Below are 20,298 nucleotides of genomic sequence, written 5' to 3'. Positions count from 1 at the left end.
CATCAAGCCTTATTAAGAGACAGGGGCAGCCAATCTTGGCACACTGACACCAGTGCACACCTCAGGAACAGTTTTTATTGGAGGGAAAGAATGGTTCTCCATGCCTGTGTGTGCACATTTGAATGAATCAGAGTCCTCCAGTGTTAATAATGGTGCTGAAGCTGAACATCATACCAAGTTCTTCTAAAGGCTAACTCTGTGCTTTGCTGTTTGCATCAGATACATTATGCATCTAGCCTAGGGAGACACAGTTGCAGAAGTAGTGAGAGTGGCAGAATGCAGTCTCTAGGCAGGGCTTAGGGCTTTGCAGTCCATTGCTAAATAAATATATCTGTTGCATGTGTCCACTTTTTTTGGTGTGAATAAATTGACTATATTGTCATCCATGGGGTATTATGTACTTTGCGGTACATTTTTGTTGCATTTAGCACTCTAAGAAAGAGTGGAAACATTTTTCTGAAATCAATTACTCATCTACACAGTATTACATGCTCTGTGGTATAGCTTTGTGCTGTGAAAATAAACAAGAAAAAAAAAAGAACATGCCCACAAAGATGGGAACACCCACATAATATAAACTACGCTTTATTGAAAAGACCTAATACACATGTGAACAAGGACATAGCAAATGGTTAAAACATTTAAAACAGGGATACACAATCCAAGCATGCTATGAAATGCTAGCCATGACACCCCACACCATTTACCCCTGAAGAAGCCTCAGTCAGTGTGGCGATGCGGTTGCGGTGTCTGTCTCCCTCCTTTTGTCCCCTTAGCTTCAATGGCTTTTTATTATTGGATGCATTCCTCCTCAGCTCATTGGATTTGAGTTTTTGGCTTCCTTTTTCTGTTACCCTTCAGGAACTGGTTGGATTTTCTATGCATCTTTTAGGTTATCAAATCTGATCTTCTTTAAAAACTGTGTGATCACAGCGTGGCTTAGTTCATCTCTGGTATCATGAAGTATATACTCCTTGATGCTGTATTTCCTACAGCTGCATCTGTTCATTTTTTATACATATGGTGCTGTGAATAGCTAGGATAGCATACACATTGCGATTCTGCCGCCACTGTTTGATCTTTCTTGTCATTAATCATGACATATCATCATCTGTTGTTACTCTAGAGCCCTTGTTGTATGTACTATATGCTCTGTGGGGACACTTGTGGGGTGTCATTGCTAGTATTTCATAGCATGCTTGGATTGTGTATCCCTGTTTTAAATGTTTATAACCATTTGCTATGTCCTTGTTCACATGTGTATTCGGTCTTTTCAATAAAGTGTATTTCATATTATGTGGGCGTTCCCATCTTGGTGGGCATGTTCTTTTTTTTTTCTTGATTATTTTCAGCTTTGCTTGTTTCCATGCTTTTGGAGAACTCCAGTGTAGTGGTGCCTTCCATTTTCTTCGGTTTTCTGTATTTTTATGCTGTCTAACATTCCAAAAAAAATGGTTAGACAGGTCTGTAATGGTCAGAACTAGAGTTGAGCGATACCATCCGATACTTCAAAGTATCGTATCGGATGGTATCGGCCGATCTTTAAAAAAAGTATCGGTATCGCCGATTCCGATACCGGAAGTCCCATTCAAGTCTATGGGACTTCCGGTATCGGAATAAGAAAAACCCTTTCCTGCCCTTGTACAGCCTCTCTGGGGTCTGTACGGGCCTTTCGGGGGGCTGTGCCGGCCTGCCAGGGGGTCTGTGCAGGCTCCGGTGGTCTGTGCCGGCCTGCCGGTGGTCTGTGCAGGCTCCGGGGGGCTGTGCCGGCCTGCCGGGGGGCTGTGCCGGCCTGCCGGGGGGCTGTGCCGGCCTGCCAGGGGGTCTGTGCAGGCTCCGGTGGTCTGTGCCGGCCTGCCGGTGGTCTGTGCAGGCTCCGGGGGGCTGTGCCGGCCTGCCGGGGGGCTGTGCCGGCCTGCCGGGGGGCTGTGCCGGCCTGCCGGTGGTCTGTGCAGGCTCCGGGGGTCTGTGCAGGCATCGTCCGATGGGACTACAAGTCCCATCTGGCGATGCCTGCTACCATGACAGTGATTGACACATTAGCCAATGATGGGACAGTAGTAGTCCCATCATCCGGCTAATGTGTTAAATGTAAAAAAAAAAAAAAAAAAAAATTACATGCTACATTCATACTACATACTACATACATGCTACATTCATACTACATACTACATACATGCTACATTCATACTACATGCAACATACATACTACATATATACTACATGCATGCTACATATATACTACATGCATGCTACATACATACTACATATATACTACATGCATGCTACATACATACTACATGCTACATGCATGCTACATACATACTACATACATACTACATATATACTACATACATACTACATATATACTACATACATACCACATACATACTACATGCTACATGCATGCTACATACATACTACATACATACTACATATATACTACATACATACTACATATATACTACATACATACCACATACATACTACATGCTACATGCATGCTACATACATACTACATACATACTACATATATACTACATACATACTACATATATACTACATGCATGCTACATACATACTACATGATACATGCATGCTACATACATACTACATACATACTACATGCTACATACATACCACATATATACTACATACATACAATACATTCATACAATACATACATAGACATACAGTACATATAACATAGAGTAACATACTTACCAATACTTGTCACATTGTTCCCCGAAGCCATTGTCGTCTACGGAATAAATATTAACATAACAAACCACAAAAATACTCACCCACGATCCGAAGCAGTCCACGAGTGTGTCCCACGACGATCTTGGGTAGAGAACTGCAGCATCAGCTGATGCTGCCGTTCTCTACGGGCTGCAGGAATCCAATGACGGAAGGTAGGTATCCTTCCGCACTGTATTCCTCCGCCACTTAAAAAAAAAAAAGTCCCTAGTCTCACTTTATGCCATTGCTGTGTGGGAATTTCCCACACAGCAATGGCATAAAGTGAGACTAGGGACTTTTTTTTTTTTAAGTGGCGGAGGAATACAGTGCGGAAGGATACCTACCTTCCGTCATTGGATTCCTGCAGCCCGTAGAGAACGGCAGCATCATCTGATGCTGCAGTTCTCTACCCAAGATCGTCGTGGGACACACTCGTGGACTGCTTCGGATCGTGGGTGAGTATTTTTGTGGTTTGTTATGTTAATATTTATTCCGGAAAGACAATGGCTTCGGGGAACAATGTGACAAGTATTGGTAAGTATGTTACTCTATGTTATATGTACTGTATGTCTATGTATGTATTGTATGAATGTATTGTATGTATGTAGTATATATGTGGTATGTATGTAGCATGTAGTATGTATGTAGTATGTATGTAGCATGCATGTAGCATGTAGTATGTATGTAGCATGCATGTAGTATATATGTAGTATGTATGTAGCATGCATGTAGTATATATGTAGCATGTATGTAGTATGTATGTGGTATGTATGTAGCATGTAGTATATATGTAGCATGCATGTAGTATATATGTAGTATGTATGTAGTATGTATGTAGCATGTATGTAGTATATATGTAGTATGTATGTAGTATATATGTAGCATGTATGTAGTATATATGTAGTATGTATGTAGTATATATGTAGCATGCATGTAGTATATATGTAGTATGTATGTAGTATATATGTAGCATGCATGTAGTATATATGTAGTATGTATGTAGTATATATGTAGCATGTATGTAGTATGTATGTAGCATGCATGTAGCATGTAGTATGTATGTAGCATGCATGTAGTATATATGTAGTATGTATGTAGTATGTATGTAGCATGCAGTATGTATGTAGTATGTATGTAGTATATATGTAGTATGTATGTAGCGTGCATGTAGTATGTATGTAGTATGTATGTAGTATGTATGTAGTATATATGTAGTATGTATGTAGCATGTAGTATGTATGTAGTATTTTTTTTTTTTTTTTTTTTTTTTTTTTTTTTTTAACATTTAACACATTAGCCGGATGATGGGACTACTACTGTCCCATCATTGGCTAATGTGTCAATCACTGTCATGGTAGCAGGCATCGCCCGATGGGACTTGTAGTCCCATCGGACGATGCTTGCACAGACCCCCGGACATCAGCACAGCCCCCCGGCAGGCCGGCACAGCCCCCCGGCAGGCCGGTACAGACCCCCACAGGGTGCACAGCCCCCCGGCAGGCCGGCACAGCCCCCCGGCAGGCCGGCAGAGACCCCGGGCAGTCCACACAGCCCCCCGGCAGGCCGGCACAGCCCCCCGGCAGGCCGGCAGAGACCCCCGGAAGGCCCGAAATGACGGCGCATCATGATGCGCACACACCGCGCATCATGATGACGTCAGGCCGTCAATCAACTGAACTTCCGATTCCGATGCCGAATTCCGATATTGAAAAAATATCGGAAGTCGGTATCGGAATTCCGATACAGCAAGTATCGGCCGATACCCGATACTTGCGGTATCGGAATGCTCAACACTAGTCAGAACAGTTCCGGTCAAGGATTGTTATTTTTTTGAACTGGCTTTACGATGGCATGCTTGAATTAAGAGACAGGAAAGATATATACAGTATCTTTGTACCGTGTTAGCCAGTAGATAGAAGAATATTCAGAATTGAGAGTCCTCAGTGGTTGATACCTTTTAATGGCTAACTGAAAAGATGGTAACAAATTGCAAGATTTCGAGACTACTCAGGTGTGTTCATCAGGCTAGACTGATGAAGAGACCTGAGTAGTCTCGAAAGCTTGCAATGTGTTACCATCTTTTCAGTTAGCCATCAAAAGGCATCAACCACTGAGGACTCTCAATTCTAAATATTCTTGGATTAAGAGAGACAGATGTCAGAAGAAGGAGTAGGGTTAAATATTTTAGTTTCTTGGGTAATGAAAGATCTAGAGAGGCACGGCAGGAAGAGTTGAAGGAATGTGGTCACTGAAGCAAGTAGTAGGGCGAGAAGAAATAAGAACTCTGATGACTTCCTATATGACCAGTTCAGAAGCAGAAACTCAACTTGATAAAGTGCAGGATGTAAGGGAATACATGCTATATGGGTTTTAAAAAAAAAAAGGTCTAGCTGGATATTGTCAGGTTCTTTTTTTAAGAGGCCATGTTCACATCATTGGGGTTGGCGGCAGGCACTTGCACTTTAGGACTGAGCAAGGAGTGATGACTGAAATGTTTTGATAAGCTGCTGAGTATTGATGGTGAGTAGGATGTGCGTGCCTTATGTAAAAGTTCCAGGACTGAAGGGACAAATAATAATGGAAAAAGTAAGAAGGTTGTTGTCAGAGACCGTGTGAGGGGAGTTAATAATGTAGCTTTATACATGCTGAGGATTGCTTTCAGTAGAAAGGGTAAGGCCTCTTTCACACATCAGGTTTTCGCCGTCAGGCGCGATCCGGCGCTTTTGACAAAAACAGGATCCGGCGAAATGCAATGCCGGATCCGGTTTTCCCCCCATTGACTTGCATTAGAGCCGGATCGAGCCGGATGGCCATGCATTTCATCCGATTTTCGCCGGATCCGGCAATGTGACGTGATCCGGCGTCTGGAAAAAACGGCTACTGTAACGTTTTTTGTCTCCGGCGAAAAAGCCGGACACGCCGGATCCGGCGTGTCCGGCTTTTTCACACAATGAAAGCCTATGAGCGCTGCAATGCGCCTGATCCGGCGACAGCCGGATCCGGTGGCCGGATCCGGTTTTTTTGGTCTGAGCATGCTCAGTAGCTCTGCCCACAAGACACATATATAAAAGCAAGACAGTGGGACCCTCAGCCACACCCAACATGCCACCCAAGACAAGAACCAGGTGCAGGAGAAGGCAGGAGACATCTGCAGCAGCACCATCAGCACCACCACCACCCCAATTGGAGCAGCATGCTGAACAACGGGAGGGGAGTCCAGCAGCAGATGAGAGATGGTAATTATCAAATCCCCCATTCCTCCAAACTAGGGCCATGGAATATCAAGATATTCATTGGCCCTTTGTTTCTCTTTATTCAACAGCCGCCCAAGAGATGCAGCAGCAGCAGCAGCAATGGCAGCAGCAGTAACACCACCCACAGCCATGGAGTCTGGCCAGCAGGAAGACGGCACATCTTCTTCTGGGAGCCCTCCCTCGCATCGTCAGCGTTTGACGGTAAGTTTTTATTTCCAAAATCCATCTTCTCTGTAATATATGTGTATTCATTGCCTTTTATTTCAAAACAGGAATCACAAGATGAAGAGGAGCTCCCAGAAGAAGAAGGAAGGGGTGGACAGACACCTGGAGTGGGCTCACAATTGGTAAGATTTTTGCATCAAACGCAGAAACACAACATCACACTACACACAACACATAGAAAACAATGTTCTGCAGACCACACACAGCAAACAAATGCCTACATCCAAAGACATAACATTTTTTGTTTTCTTCTCTAGTCTTCCCAATCTGGTGCTCAGCCAAGAGGTCCTCGCAGTGCCTCCCAGGGTCGTCGGCGACAGCAACGCGGCGGTCACCAGCGTGTAAGTATAAATATTTTTGCTTTGTTTTTTTGCACTTTTTATTTCATTTCTTTTGTGGAGGCTAATTATGTTATTTTTGTCTTTTTCTTTAACAGCCTTCACAGCGTGCTCCCGACTCTGACAGTGAGGATGGAGGTATTAATGTGGACCACCTCATCGATCTCGTCAGAGAAAGGGAGCCGCTATGGAATATGGCTGACCGCCGCCATGCTGACCTTATCGTTACCCGACGACTCTGGGAGGAAATCTGTTCGCTCCTTGTGGACCGCTGGGAGGACCTCGATGCTCGGGCCCAGATTAAAGAGCGTAAGTATATACAGTACCGGTTGCTTGATTTAAACCAGTGTTTCCCGAACTCCAGTCCTCATGGTCCCCACGGATCATGTGTTCAGGATTTCTATTTACTTTGGAAATCCTGAAAACATGACCCCTGGGGACCATGAGGACTGGAGTTTGGGAAACACTGATGTTGTATACTAACCACTTTGTCCTTTCTCGTTTCAGGGGAGAGAATTGTGAAGCGGTGGCGGTCTGTGAGGGATCGTTTCAAGAAGGAGTTCAATAAAGAGATGCGGGCCCCGAGTGGATCTGGAGGACGCAGGAGCAAGTACAAGTACGCACGAGCCCTGTCGTTCCTCCGGGATACAATGGTCACCAGAAGGTAAATATTACACACCACATGTGACAAAAAAATGTTTAGATGTAACTTTTTTTTTTCAGCCAGGGCCATACCATGTCACTATTTTAATTGTTTTTTTTTCTCTTTATTCCACAGCACGGTGAGCAGCACTCGGGAGCCTGCACGATTGGACCCTTCTGAGGCGATCCCTGAGGAGACCGGCACCGAGGGACACTTCGACCGCCCCGGTACATCTGCACCTTCCCAGCCTTCCCACACATTCGACCCATCTGTCCCATCCACCAGCACAGGAGCATCGTGGCCGCCTACATTACATGAAGCTGCTGGTGAGGAGATCGCTTTCCCTTTACCCCACCCTTCTGCCCCTGCCACCTCTAGTACACCTGCGGGTACTGGGCGGCAGCGGCAGAGGGGTCAGGAAAAGAGTTATGCGCCAGAGTTCTTGCATCTGAATGCATCTTTCCAGAACTGTCTAAAAGTCTTGTCAGAGCAAATCTCCGCAGGCTTTCAGCAGATCAACTCCAGCATTCTAGAGGTGAAGACACTTCTGCAAACCATGCATTCAGAAGCAAGATCTTCGCCAAACCACACCTTTTTCAGGTCTGTTGTGGAGCGCATGGAAACGCTCTCTCCTACCCAGCAGATGCATGTAATGCATTCATGCCACAGTGCTCTCCAGCACGTTACCTCCCAACCTCCTCCTCCCACCACAGTAGTTCCTCCACCTGCACCCCCTCCAGCCACTTTCCATCCTCCCCCTCCTATTACATACCATCCACCTCCCCAGCACCAGCCACCTCCCCAGTACCAGCAACCTCCCCAGTACCAGCAACCTCCCCAGTACCAGCAAACTCCCCAGTACCAGCAAACTCCCCAGTACTAGCAACCTCCCCAGTACCAGACATCTCCCCACTTCCAGCAACCTGCCCCGTACCAAACTCCTTCCCTGTACCAAACTCCTTCCCCATACAACTTGCCATCAACATCATCTGCTCCTACAGTCCCTGCCCAACCCTCCACTCCACCGCCCACCACCTTTTCTGCCTCCCACATGTCCACCCATTCTGTAGCTTTTTCCACACCTTCACCTCTAACTGTTCCTTCCCCACCACGATCCCAGTCCTCTCTCCACACTCCCATTGTCGAAGTGTCCCGCAGCCCCTCCAGCAGTATTTCCACCCCACACTACACCGAGTTGTAATGTTTTTTTTTAATAAAAATGCCCATTTGTTTGTTTTCAAACATTTATTCAAAAAGTTTTTTTAACTTTAAAAACATTTTACAAAAAAAAAAAAAATTTAAATAAAAGTTAAATTACTTTTACAATGGTTGTCTGTCATTTCTTTCTGCGGCGAAATATGTTTACAAAAAAAGGTTAAATAATTTCAAAGGTCAAAAGGTATTCAAAACCTGGTATATAACTGTGGGTAAATTTGACCTTTTTGCCACAGTTGTGTTCCTGGTTGTGTTTGAAGCAAAGTATTTCACCTAAAAAGTTGTGTTTATTGTTGGTGATTTCCTAACAATGTACACAACTTTTGTTAAAAGGTGAAATACTTTGCATAAAACACAACCAGGTACACACCTGTGGCCTAAAGGTAAAAATAGTAAGACCATGACAAGATAGCCAACTTTGGTTGGCAAAGGTATATACTGTTGGTACAGAAGGTACACAAGTTTGGTTAAGGGCACAAATCTTTCACACTCTGTCATCCTGCCAGTGTACTCTGCCTTGAGGTGACATAAAGTATAGTGCAAAATTGTCCCTCATTACTGAAACAGTCACAGAACTTCTAGTGGTAATGTCATGGTAATCTTGCAAGGTGGTTTCTTCAGAGGTGTCCTCAATGGAAATGGGTTCCTTGCAGATAACAAAATTGTGGAGTACCACGCACGCTTTGATCACCTCGTCCACAGTTTCTGTCTTGAGGTTGATCGCAGTCAATAGGACCCGCCATTTGGCTGTCAGAATACCAAAGGTACATTCAACCATTCTTCTTGCTCTTGTGAGGCGGTAATTAAAAATGCGTTTTGGTCTTGTCAATCCTCTGCTAGAGTACGGTTTCAAAAGGTGTTCTGACAGCTGGAAGGCTTCATCCCCTACACAGACAAATGGCATAGGTGGACCAGATGTTTGCGGCAGCGGTCTAGGGGGTGGGAACTGGAAGGTGTTTCCATACAGTTTACGCCCCATGGCAGACAGTTTGAAAACTTGAGAGTCATTGGAGCGGCCATAGGCCCCAATATCAACAGCAATAAATTTGTATTCCGCGTCAGCGATGGCCATGAGGACAATGGAAAAATATTTCTTGTAATTGAAATATTCCGATCCCGATCCGGCTGGCTTTACAATGCGGATATGTTTCCCGTCCACAGCGCCCAAGCAGATGGGAAACTGACATATCTGTTGAAACTTTTCTGAAATTTCAATCCACCTCTCTGTTGTGGGCTCTGGTAAAAACTCTTCAGCTAAGGAGTCCCACAGTGCACGGCATGTGTGCTTCACTATTCCAGATATGGTGGAAATCCCGAGTCTGTACTGGAAATGCAGTGACGAAAGGGATTCTCCAGTTGCAAGAAATCTGTGGGGAATTAAAAAACAATAAATTAGTTTTAAATCACAGCATTACATACCAAAACTGACCTATAACACTTGGAGATACAAACTACCACCAACAAGATTGCAGTGAAAGTGTGCTCTGATGTGATCACATCCAATAAATGTGGCTTACCTTAAAGTCACCATCAGACGCTCTGCGGGTGAAACAGAGAAGCGGCAATAGGTGTCCGCTTTTCTTATGAGGTGTGCAATGCGCTCCACCAAGTAATCAAAATTCTCCATTTTCATCCTAACATATCCAAAAAATTTATCCGGGTTTCGTCTAAGGTCCATGCAGAGTGTAGAATAGACCCCACGCGTCATTCTCTTGGCTGTGATGGGGTGGATCCACAAACGTCGTCTACGATGCCTGATGCGCTGCTGTCTCGCTCTCTCCTTCTCCAGAACAATCACCCTCAAACGATTCGCCTCCGCTGTAAAATCCACCAAATTCTTCAAAATATTTCCAATGACAACATCCATCTTCGCCAGTAACTTGCTCTTCTCTCCAACCTGCACTTTCTCCTCTCCAACCTGTCAAAGAAGGGCTGTAGGAACATGCTATATATAGTTTTCCAGTAGCCAATCCCGTTCGGAAGGCCACAAGGGTCAATTTTAAAAACCGGATCCGGCGTAATCCGTCGAAAAACGGATAGAAAAACGGATGAACCGGATGAGACGGATCCGGTTTTGTCTGTGAAGAACAAGACGGATCCGGCAGAAAAACGGATCCGTCACATCCGGTTTTACGAAATATTTGCCGGATCCGGCGCTCCGGCACGACGCCGGATCGCGCCTGACGCCGAAAACCTGATGTGTGAAAGTAGCCTAAGAATCTCTGGTTTGTATTTTTATTCACATAAGCCATAACACAAAATAATAATTAATTATTTAACCAATTGAGGTCCAAGACATTTTTGACATTCGGGGGCAGCCATACATTTTTCTTCTAGTCATTCCTGAAAGATTTTTAATTTTCTTCCTTTAACGAAGATGTTGTTGAGTTGCAATAGTTATGGTGGGAGTGTAATTGTATGTGAAATTACCTGACATCACCTAACATAGATCAAGGTTTAGAACCTATGGTGAGAACAGAAGGAATGATTTTCTTATTGCTTCCTTGATGTCCTTATTTCTCAGACAGTAAATCATGGGATTTATTAGAGGAGTCATCACAGTGTAAAATAAAGAAATCATTTTACTTTGAAGAACAGACTTTTCTTTCATTGGAATTAAATACATACAACTTAATGTTCCAAAAAATATAGACACCACAATCAAATGGGAGCTGCAGGTGGTGAAGGCTTTCTGCCTCCCGGTGATAGAGCGGATACTAAGGATCGCACTGACAATTTTAGAATATGAGATAATGATGATTAGGAATGGACACACCACTACAGGAATACACAGATACATTTCCAGCGTTTCAATTACTAAAATATCTGACGTAGATAATTGTAAAATAGGGTCAAGATCGCAGAAGAAATGGTCAATTACATTGGACAGCGCAAAAGGCAATTGGGAGAGATTTACTGCTTGAATTAATGTTACAGAGAAGCTGGACAACCAACAAATAATGACAGCCTTGAGACATAGTCCAAGATACATAATGGAAACATAGCGCAAAGGGTGACAAACGGCCAGATATCGGTCATAGGCCATCACTGTCAGCAGAAGACATTCAAAGCCCTCACAAGATCCAAAGAAGTATAACTGTACGATACATTGTGAAAGGGAAATAGTGACACCATCCTTCATTATAATGTGAAGCATGGATGGGACAATATCTGAGGCCACAATAATATCAGAGATAGTGAGTTGTGTCAGGAAAAAGTACATGGGGCAATGGAGGCTCCTGCTGTAGGACACCAGTGAAATGACCAAGAGGTTACCACAGATCGTTCCAATGTAAATGATAAGAAAGGTAAGAAAAAGCCAAGTTCTGAAGTGATTAAGACCTGGAAATCCAAGTAGATTTATTGTAGTTATATTAGTGTCATCCATTTTAAAGAAAGAGCTTGAGTAATTTGAGAAAAAGAGAATATTCATGTTTTGACGCAATTTCCGTAAGATTGTAATGTCATTCAGGGTTCTCAAAGTCCTCATTTTACACATCTGGGTTGCTTGGATCCATGAAGTGTCATTCGAGAGATCTCTTGGCCCCGCTGTAGCTTTATATGCATCTCATTATGTATGGAGACATAGATTATTATGTAGATAGAGATATAGATCTCTGCTCCTCCAGTGCCACAGCTCCTGTTCACTTTTTATAACATCGTCAACTATACATGAATTTAGGGATTTAGATTTCAGGAGTATTTGCATGCTAAAACAAAAAAAAAACAAAACCAAACATTATAAATTTGTATTGTGAGAGTTCAGTCAAACAGGAAGATTTATTTAGGTCCATAAATCTTCCAAATAAAATAAATGACTTTTCTTTTGCATTAAAAGAATAATATAAAATAAACAGTCCTGTTAGCAATACAGGCTCATATGTTTAGACAAATTTCCAGCTCCGGCTGAGAGAAACACCAGGGTCCTTCCCTTCCACCACACACAAAAAACACAGGCATCCGAGCTGCCTTAAATAGGCCATTCAAAGCCTAGTGGAGATTTGGGAATGGCAAGGCCCACTCAGGTCTTCTGGCCATTCCTAAAACCCAGACCCAAAATCTATGCCCAGAAAACTCCTCTCAGTACTATATGTGCTGGAGCCTGCTTTCACGGGCTTCACATTACTGAGGCTACCCACCTCGGTGACACATATCTCCCGTCCATGACTTGTCCAGCTGCATCCTTACAATATATATATACACTCCTCAACTTTAAAATGGTAACACCAATAAGAAAAATAAATGGAATTCTGTAAATCATTTAGTTGTTTAGACATGTTAATGACATTCAAATAATAACTGAAAATCAAACCACATTTTCAAAACACCTAAATTTATTCAATATCAAGTATAGGAAGGAATCCGGGACAACCATTCAACGATAAAATCCAGCTTTTTCACAAGCCACTAACAACAAGCTTCCAAGGAAACCGTGTAAAACCTGATGCGTTTCTGGCGCAATGTGGGCGACCTTAGTCATAGGATATAGATTTGCAATAAACACAGGACAAATATACTGGTAAAGTCCAATCACATGCAAAGGAATGAATAATTGCATTTAGAAATAAAAGCTGTGTGCTACACTGATTAACCATTGATTGCCTGCTAATTCCAGAGAGAAAAAAAAACATAGCAGGAAAAGCAGACAAATTATCACAAATGGAGGTTAAATATAATGAAAGCTAATTTAATAAATTTAAAATAAATTGTTTTTGAAGTTCATTCCATTAGGGAACTTTGTATATAATTTCAAAATTCAAAAAGCCTCCCTTAATGCCAAATGTTTTGCCGGTTCTCCTCTCTGGGCAGACACTGCATCCCCTCTATACCATAGAATAGAAAACATGATGAATCCCTATTGTGGATGGAGGTAAAGTGCTTGGCGGCACCTGAATAAGATTGTGCTTATTGATAATATTATTTATGTGCTTTGCAATTCACTTCTTGATATTCCTGGTCATGCAGCCAATGTACCTGACCGTACACAACAGCATTCAATCCAATAATCCACATGGTGGGAATCACAATTGATAAAAGATTCTAGGACGTGATTCACACCATGTGGTAGAGAAAATGATTTTCTACTGTCAATTCCATAAGTGCATACATTGCAGCGACTCCCTGAATATTTGGAGAATCCCCTCTGGCTGAAAGCCATGAGGGTGCTGACTGTGGAGACAATACCAAACTGGGAATGAGCATGTTGCCCAATGAACAGCCACATCTTGCAGTGCACCTGCAGCCCCCGTTCACAATTACAGATATCATCCAGGTGTCATGATCCAGACCAGGTTTTAAGTCCTGTTTTCCCTTTTTCTCAGCCTGGTCTTGTCAAGAGATAACCTTTCCAAGCCTAAGTCTGGGTTCAGGTTGGCTATCTATCGCTGCTGCTTCCTGTAGGCGATGTCAGTTATAGTTTTTCCCTACGGCTGCTGTAGCTGACTCTCATTGCTCTGATTGACCCTGCTATGTTTGCTGTCAGAACACCTGTCTCTGTTTTCCCCCATTCCCGTCTTGACTCAGTATTTTCCTTTAGTGTGCTGACTTCCTGGTTTTGACTTGTCTTGTATCCTGACCTGCTTCTGTCTTTTGTCCTTTGGCTTATCCGTTCCTGACCGTTACTGATTCCCTGTCCTGTCTCTGATCATGAGTTTGCTTATTCCTTTGGTATTGCGCTACAGTCTAGGATTTGACCCAGCTTGTTTTACTACTCTGCTGCCACCCATGGTAGCCTCAAATGCTGCACTGAAGGCCAGCTCTATTTAGGTGAACTCCTGCTTCCACTCTACTGCCATCTAGTGGAGCCTGCACCTACCTGCATTGCAGCAGCATGATACCTGGTTAATAATTGGTAAATATTGTAAAATTTTCTATTTTCTCATATTGAACTGGGGACTATATCACAAAAAGGTAGAGTTGGAAGGGACCTAAAGGGTCATAGTGTCCATCCCCTTGCTCAATGCAGGAGTCACTAAACCATCTCACACAGATGTCTGTCCAGCCTGTGTTTGAAGACTTCCATTGACGGAGAACTCACCACCCTTATGGGCAGCCTGTTCCACTTATTGATCACCCTTACTGTCAAAACGTTTTTTCTAATAACTAATCTGTATCTTATATGATGTAGAGAAAGTGACAGGACGGCTACATATTGTGAGCCAGTGTGGGGATTGTTACATTTGTACAGAAGTTTGTGTCTAGATTTACTTTTAACATGATTGAATGCCCATTTATTGCTGTGCCTGCCATAACCCCTGTCTGCATGTCTGAGTTATTGAAAACTCCGTATTATTCTCAGACTACTACACTCATCTTCTCCCGTGCTTCAATTGTGCAGCACATGCCTGTCTGTAGTATTTATCCAATCTTTCAGGGCTTTGTTTTGCCATCTCTATTCTTCTGCAGAGTGTAAAAATGCAGCAAGTGTTTTGGGCGATTTGCACAAATCAAATCGTAAATTGTGAGAATTTCATAAAATTTTAAATGAGTTTCATTCATTCATTTCTAAAAATTCAATCAGATTTGCAGTTGAGACTTGTATAGAGAGTGACGGAAGGTTCCACCTTTGGCCAATTAAGTCTGGACTTTATATTTGGAGAGTCTCAAAGCATACTCATGGACAGTAAACCCTAATCCCGTGTCCCCTTAATGTCTGACGATTTCTTTTCCCTATTCCACACTTACCGTGCAATGCTGAATGTAATTTACAGTTGACAGGCACAATGCTACTTTTATACAAACTAAACTCTGAGATTAAAGGAACATAATAAGCAAAAAGTGCCGACAAACACAGGAGAAAATTTTGCCTAATGTGCATCGATTCACTCCTCTTTAGTGTTTAGAGACCGAATAAAAGTTGTACTTACAGGATTCTTCTTTTTGGTTTGAATTGGAACAAAGTTTGCTGATTTAACGTATGTGAAGTTGGCGCACAATGGCTTGTATTCTGCATTTTATATGCTGGTATAGTAAACCTTAGAGAAATCCATTCTCAACAGAGCTGGCGATGATCGCTTGGGGAATTTCCAGAAATAATTGGAAAAAATTGGCCTAAGTGTAAGAGTTGTCTATAGTTCTTATGTATAAATAAAAGTGCTGGCTCAGCTTGTGTGTCTTATTTCTTCTTTCTTCAGGAAAGTAATGCTCTCAGTGGCTTCCTGATTCAGATAATGGACAGTTTGGATTAGCAGGAAGAATGGGTTGTTGTTCCTTCCTTGCTACTAGTGTAGTCAGCTTTGCCTCTTCAGCATCCGAGGGGCACTGGGCCACTAAAGCTGTCTGGATCCAGTCATCTTGATAACTTCAGATTGTCGAATACAAAATAAAATAAGCTATAAATATTGCACTCATTGTCTAGGAGACTGGCCACCCCAAATAGACCACAGTAGTAGGCAATAAACAGCACAGCTAAAAATCCCTCTCACCTTTACATAATTAAGAGGACTGTGGAGACACGAGGGTCAGTGAGTGCTCTCGTATGCTGGCCCGAGACTGCATGGCCCAGAGCTGATCCCACTGAACACCTGCTCTCCTTTCCTGTGGCATAATACAACTCAGACAACACATGGTGAAGGTAAAACAGTGTGGAAATACTTTATTCCACAAACAATAATGTATAGAACAGTCAAAGAAAGACATCCAAGATGGTACAAATTTAATGAGTTTTACTCCTCCACTGACTCGCTGGGATTAGAGCAGTTGCAAATTCAGACTTTCCAGGACCGACAGCCCCCACCAGTGGCACCTCGATTTTGGTGTGCACTCACAGAGAGGAAGCAATGACAAGCTTAGGAAGCTGACAGTCAATTGAGGCATGTGACCAATTAGCCACAGGGCCCCAACCTTGCTTCTCTGTGCATCCCCATTGAGCAAGGTGACTGAAGTATCCAAACCTGGCTTCTCCAAACATATTCATGATGGCCATGTGATCTAAGGATCCAAACCTGGCTTCCTCAAACATGTGAATGGGACAGGTGACTGGAGGGTCCCATCCTGGCTTCCCCAAATGCTTCCATGGGTTCAGTGATGGGCAATAGAGCAGATCTCTATTCTTCCAGCTTTGGACATGGTTAAGCTGGCATCCTGACGAATGATAAATCTGTGGTTCTCTTGATAGTGCCATAGTGCTTTGGCTGTTATTCTGTAGAATGTCTTTACGGAGTCATGGTGTCCTGTGTTAGGCGTTGGGTTTCTTCCTCTGCACAGCAGGAATCCTGAGCCTTGCCTCCTGAGGTCTCCCATTCAGTCTCGACCACAGAGGGAGCTACTCAGCAGAGATGTTGATCCCAGAATCTTGGTCAGGCTAGTGCTGTCAGGTTAGTTGCTGCTGCCATCTCTGGTTCAGCTATAACAACCCACACTAGCCAGCAGCGAGCAGTCCTGGGGACTAAGTCCTTCTTGCAGCCTTCTAAGCATGCCCGTGTGACGACTTCTCATTGGAGGTCGGAGGTCACATGCTCAGGTCCTCAAGCAGCTCGGATTGGGCCATCAGGAAGGTCCCAGAAGGCTGCAGTTATAAAAAGATTGCATGGCTGCACAGCTGTGCGCTAGTATAGACCATGTGGAGTGAGTGTTGTATGCATGTTTGTATGTCTCAGGTGAATGACTCATTATGAAACCCCTACCCTTGGTATGCATGTGTTGTTCAGCCTTGCCAGTTAGTGCCTAGGCTGAGAGTGCAGGTAGGAGGCTGAGTCGGGGACTAGCATCAGAGCCGAGTAGTGGCTTGCCAGTATGCCACTGTGCACTTGGTCTGCACTCCACGCTAGCCAGCGTGCGATGCCGTGCACTTAGCTGGCCTAGAGGCCTAGAGGAACTTTTACCCTGTGTCCTTGGGGCAGAGTTCTGTGACTCTTCACTAGCGCTCACTTGCCGAGCTCTGTGACCTTAATATCCTACGGCATTTATATTCTACCAAAATTAGTCCAAAGTAGTATATATAATATCTGGCACTTCTTAACAATGTCACAACAATAGATTTTCGGATCTATATCATATGATGAAACCGAAAAACATGAAGAGATCCAGCCCAAAAATAAAATATCATATTTTATTGATAAACATTAACATAACAAATCTGCCCAGCAGGAGGCACTCAAACGCCAATAAACAATACAGTCACACAAGCAATGCAATAGTCCATGTGAAAATGAATCCTAGGTACAGCATTTGGAAATATACTAGTTATAGTAAAAGGAGTATAGGGGGAAGACGCTAGTGTGAAACGCGCATTGGGGTGGAGGAGGTCATGCCGCTCACAGTCACTAGTGTCCTCTTCTTACAGGTACAGTCTATTCCGGATTTTTTAGACTCATTTATCTTGGTATCATTGTAGTAAGTTCCTAGGCTCTTACAGACATAGTTAGTTTAGAGACTGAGGTCATTAATACAGTTGTGTATAATTTGTTGGATTGCCTCTACCGTTTACATTTTTTTGGGATATTTAGTTTATTTGTGGAGGGGGTATACTCCTTTTACTATAACTAGTATATTTCCAAATGCTGTACCTAGGATTCATTTTCACATGGACTATTGCATTGCTTGTGTAACTGTATTGTTTATTGGCATTTGAGTGCCTCCTCCTGGGCATTTTTGTTATTTTAACTTTTTTAATGTTTATCAGTAAAATATATTTTTTTTTATGCTGGATCTCTTGGTGTTTTTCGGTTTCATCATGCGATATAGATCCGAAAATCTATTGTTGTGACATTGTTAGGAAGTGCCAGATATTATATATACTACTTTGGACTAATTTTGGTATATTTACTGGCATTTATATTCTGCGGTATTGCGGTTCTGTAAGGTAACAGAATCCGCCTCAGTACACACCGGATGACGTTAACCCATGTGAGTTCTTCTATTAGGCTACTTTCACACATCAGGTTTTCGGCGTCAGGCGCGATCCGGCGTCGTGCCGGAATGCCGGATCCGGCAAATGTTTTGTAAAACCTGATGTGCCGGATCCGGTTTTCTGCCGGATCCGTCTTGTTCTTGACAGACAAAACCGGATCCGTCTCATCCGGTTCATCCGTTTTTCTATCCGTTTTTCGACGGATTACGCCGGATCTGGTTTTTAAAATTGACCCTTGTGGCCTTCCGAACGGGATTGGCTACTGGAAAACTATATATAGCATGTTCCTACAGCCCTTCTTTGACAGGTTGTAGAGGAGAAAGTGCAGGTTGGAGAGAAGAGCAAGTTACTGGCGAAGATGGATGTTGTCATTGGAAATATTACCACTAGAAGTTCTGTGACGGTTTCAGTAATGAGGGACAATTTTGCACTATACTTTGTCACCTCAAGGCAGAGTACACTGGCAGGATGACAGAGTGTGAAAGATTTGTGCCCTAACCAAACTTGTGTACCTTCTGGACCAACAGTATATACCTTTGCCAACCAAAGTTGGCTATCTTGTCATGGTCTCACTATTTTTAGCTTTAGGCCACAGGTGTGTACCTGGTTGTGTTTTATGCAAAGTATTTCACCTTTTAACAAAAGTTGTGTACATTGTTAGGAAATCACCAACAATAAACACAACTTTTTAGGTGAAATACTTTGCTTCAAACACAACCAGGAACACAACTGTGGCAAAAAGCTAAAATTTACCCACAGTTATATACCTGGTTTTGAATACCTTTTTACCTTTTAAATACCCTGTATTTAACCTTTTTTTTAAACATATTTCGCCGCAGAAAGAAATGACAGACAACCAGTGTAAACAATAATTTAACTTTTATTTAAAATTTTTTTTTTTGTGTATACTGTTTTTAAAGTTAAAAAAACTTTTTTAATAAAGGTTTGAAACCAACCAAATGGGCATTTTTATTACAAAAAAAACATTATAACTCGGTGTAGTGTGGGGTGGAAATACTGCTGGAGGGGCTGCGGGACACTTCGACAATGGGAGTGTGGAGAGAGGACTGGGATCGTGGTGGGGAAGGAACAGTTAGAGGTGATGGTGTGGAAAAAGCTACAGAATGGGTGGACATGTGGGAGGCAGAAGAGGTGGTGGGCGGTGGAGTGGAGGGTTGGGCAGGGACTGTAGGAGCAGATGATGTTGATGGAAAGTTGTATGGGGAAGGAGTTTGGTACGGGGAAGGAGTTTGGTACGTGGAAGGAGTTTGGTACGGGGCAGGTTGCTGGAAGTGGGGAGATGTCTGGTACTGGGGAGGTTGCTGGTACTGGGAAGGTTGCTGGTACTGGTGAGGTTGCTGGTATGTAATAGGAGGGGGAGGATGGAAAGTGGCTGGAGGGGGTGCAGATGTAATAGGAGGGGGAGGATGGAAAGTGGCTGGAGGGGGTGCAGATGTAATAGGAGGGGGAGGATGGAAAGTGGCTGGAGGGGGTGCAGGTGGAGGAACTACAGTGGTGGGAGGTGGAGGTTGGGAGGTAACCTGCTGTAGAGCACCGTGGCACAAATGCATTACATGCATCTGCTGGGTAGGAGATAGTGTTGCCATGCGCTCCACAACAGACCTGAAAAAGGTGTGGTTTGGCGAAGATCTTGCTTCTGAATGCATGGTTTGCAGAAGTGTCTTCACCTCCAGAATGCTGGAGTTGATCTGCTGATAGCCTGCGGAGATTTGCTCTGACAAGACTTTTAGACAGTTCTGGAAAGATGCATTCAGATGCAATAACTCTTGCGCATAAGTCTTTTCCTGACCCCTCTGCCGCTGCCGCCCAGTACCCGCAGGTGTACTAGAGGTGGCAGGGGCAGAAGGGTGGGGTAAAGGGAAAGCGATCTCCTCACCAGCAGCTTCATGTAATGTAGGCGGCCACGATGCTCCTGTGCTGGTGGATGGGACAGATGGGTCGAATGTGTGGGAAGGCTGGGAAGGTGCAGATGTACCGGGGCGGTCGAAGTGTCCCTCGGTGCCGGTCTCC

At 43.5% G+C, this 20,298-nt stretch overlaps 1 protein-coding gene across 1 annotated transcript in view; it reads right to left on the bottom strand.

Moving 5' to 3' along the window:
• LOC141049957 (olfactory receptor 1500-like) overlaps nt 1-16,539 on the bottom strand; it is a 53,258-nt gene extending 36,719 nt beyond the window's left edge. The window contains exon 1 of the mRNA XM_073546799.1: nt 16,260-16,539. Coding sequence (XP_073402900.1) covers nt 16,260-16,539 — 280 coding nt within the window. The remainder of the gene's footprint in view (nt 1-16,259) is intronic.
• Nucleotides 16,540-20,298: the final 3,759 nt, after the last annotated feature.

The sequence above is a fragment of the Dendrobates tinctorius genome, unplaced genomic scaffold, assembly GCF_039654945.1.
Source record: "Dendrobates tinctorius isolate UK_male_01 unplaced genomic scaffold, ASM3965494v1 ptg000151l, whole genome shotgun sequence".
In the NCBI taxonomy this organism is placed as follows: Eukaryota; Metazoa; Chordata; class Amphibia; order Anura; family Dendrobatidae; genus Dendrobates; species Dendrobates tinctorius.
Note: the sequence above shows the minus strand (reverse complement) of the source record. Positions and strands in the feature narration are given on the sequence as shown.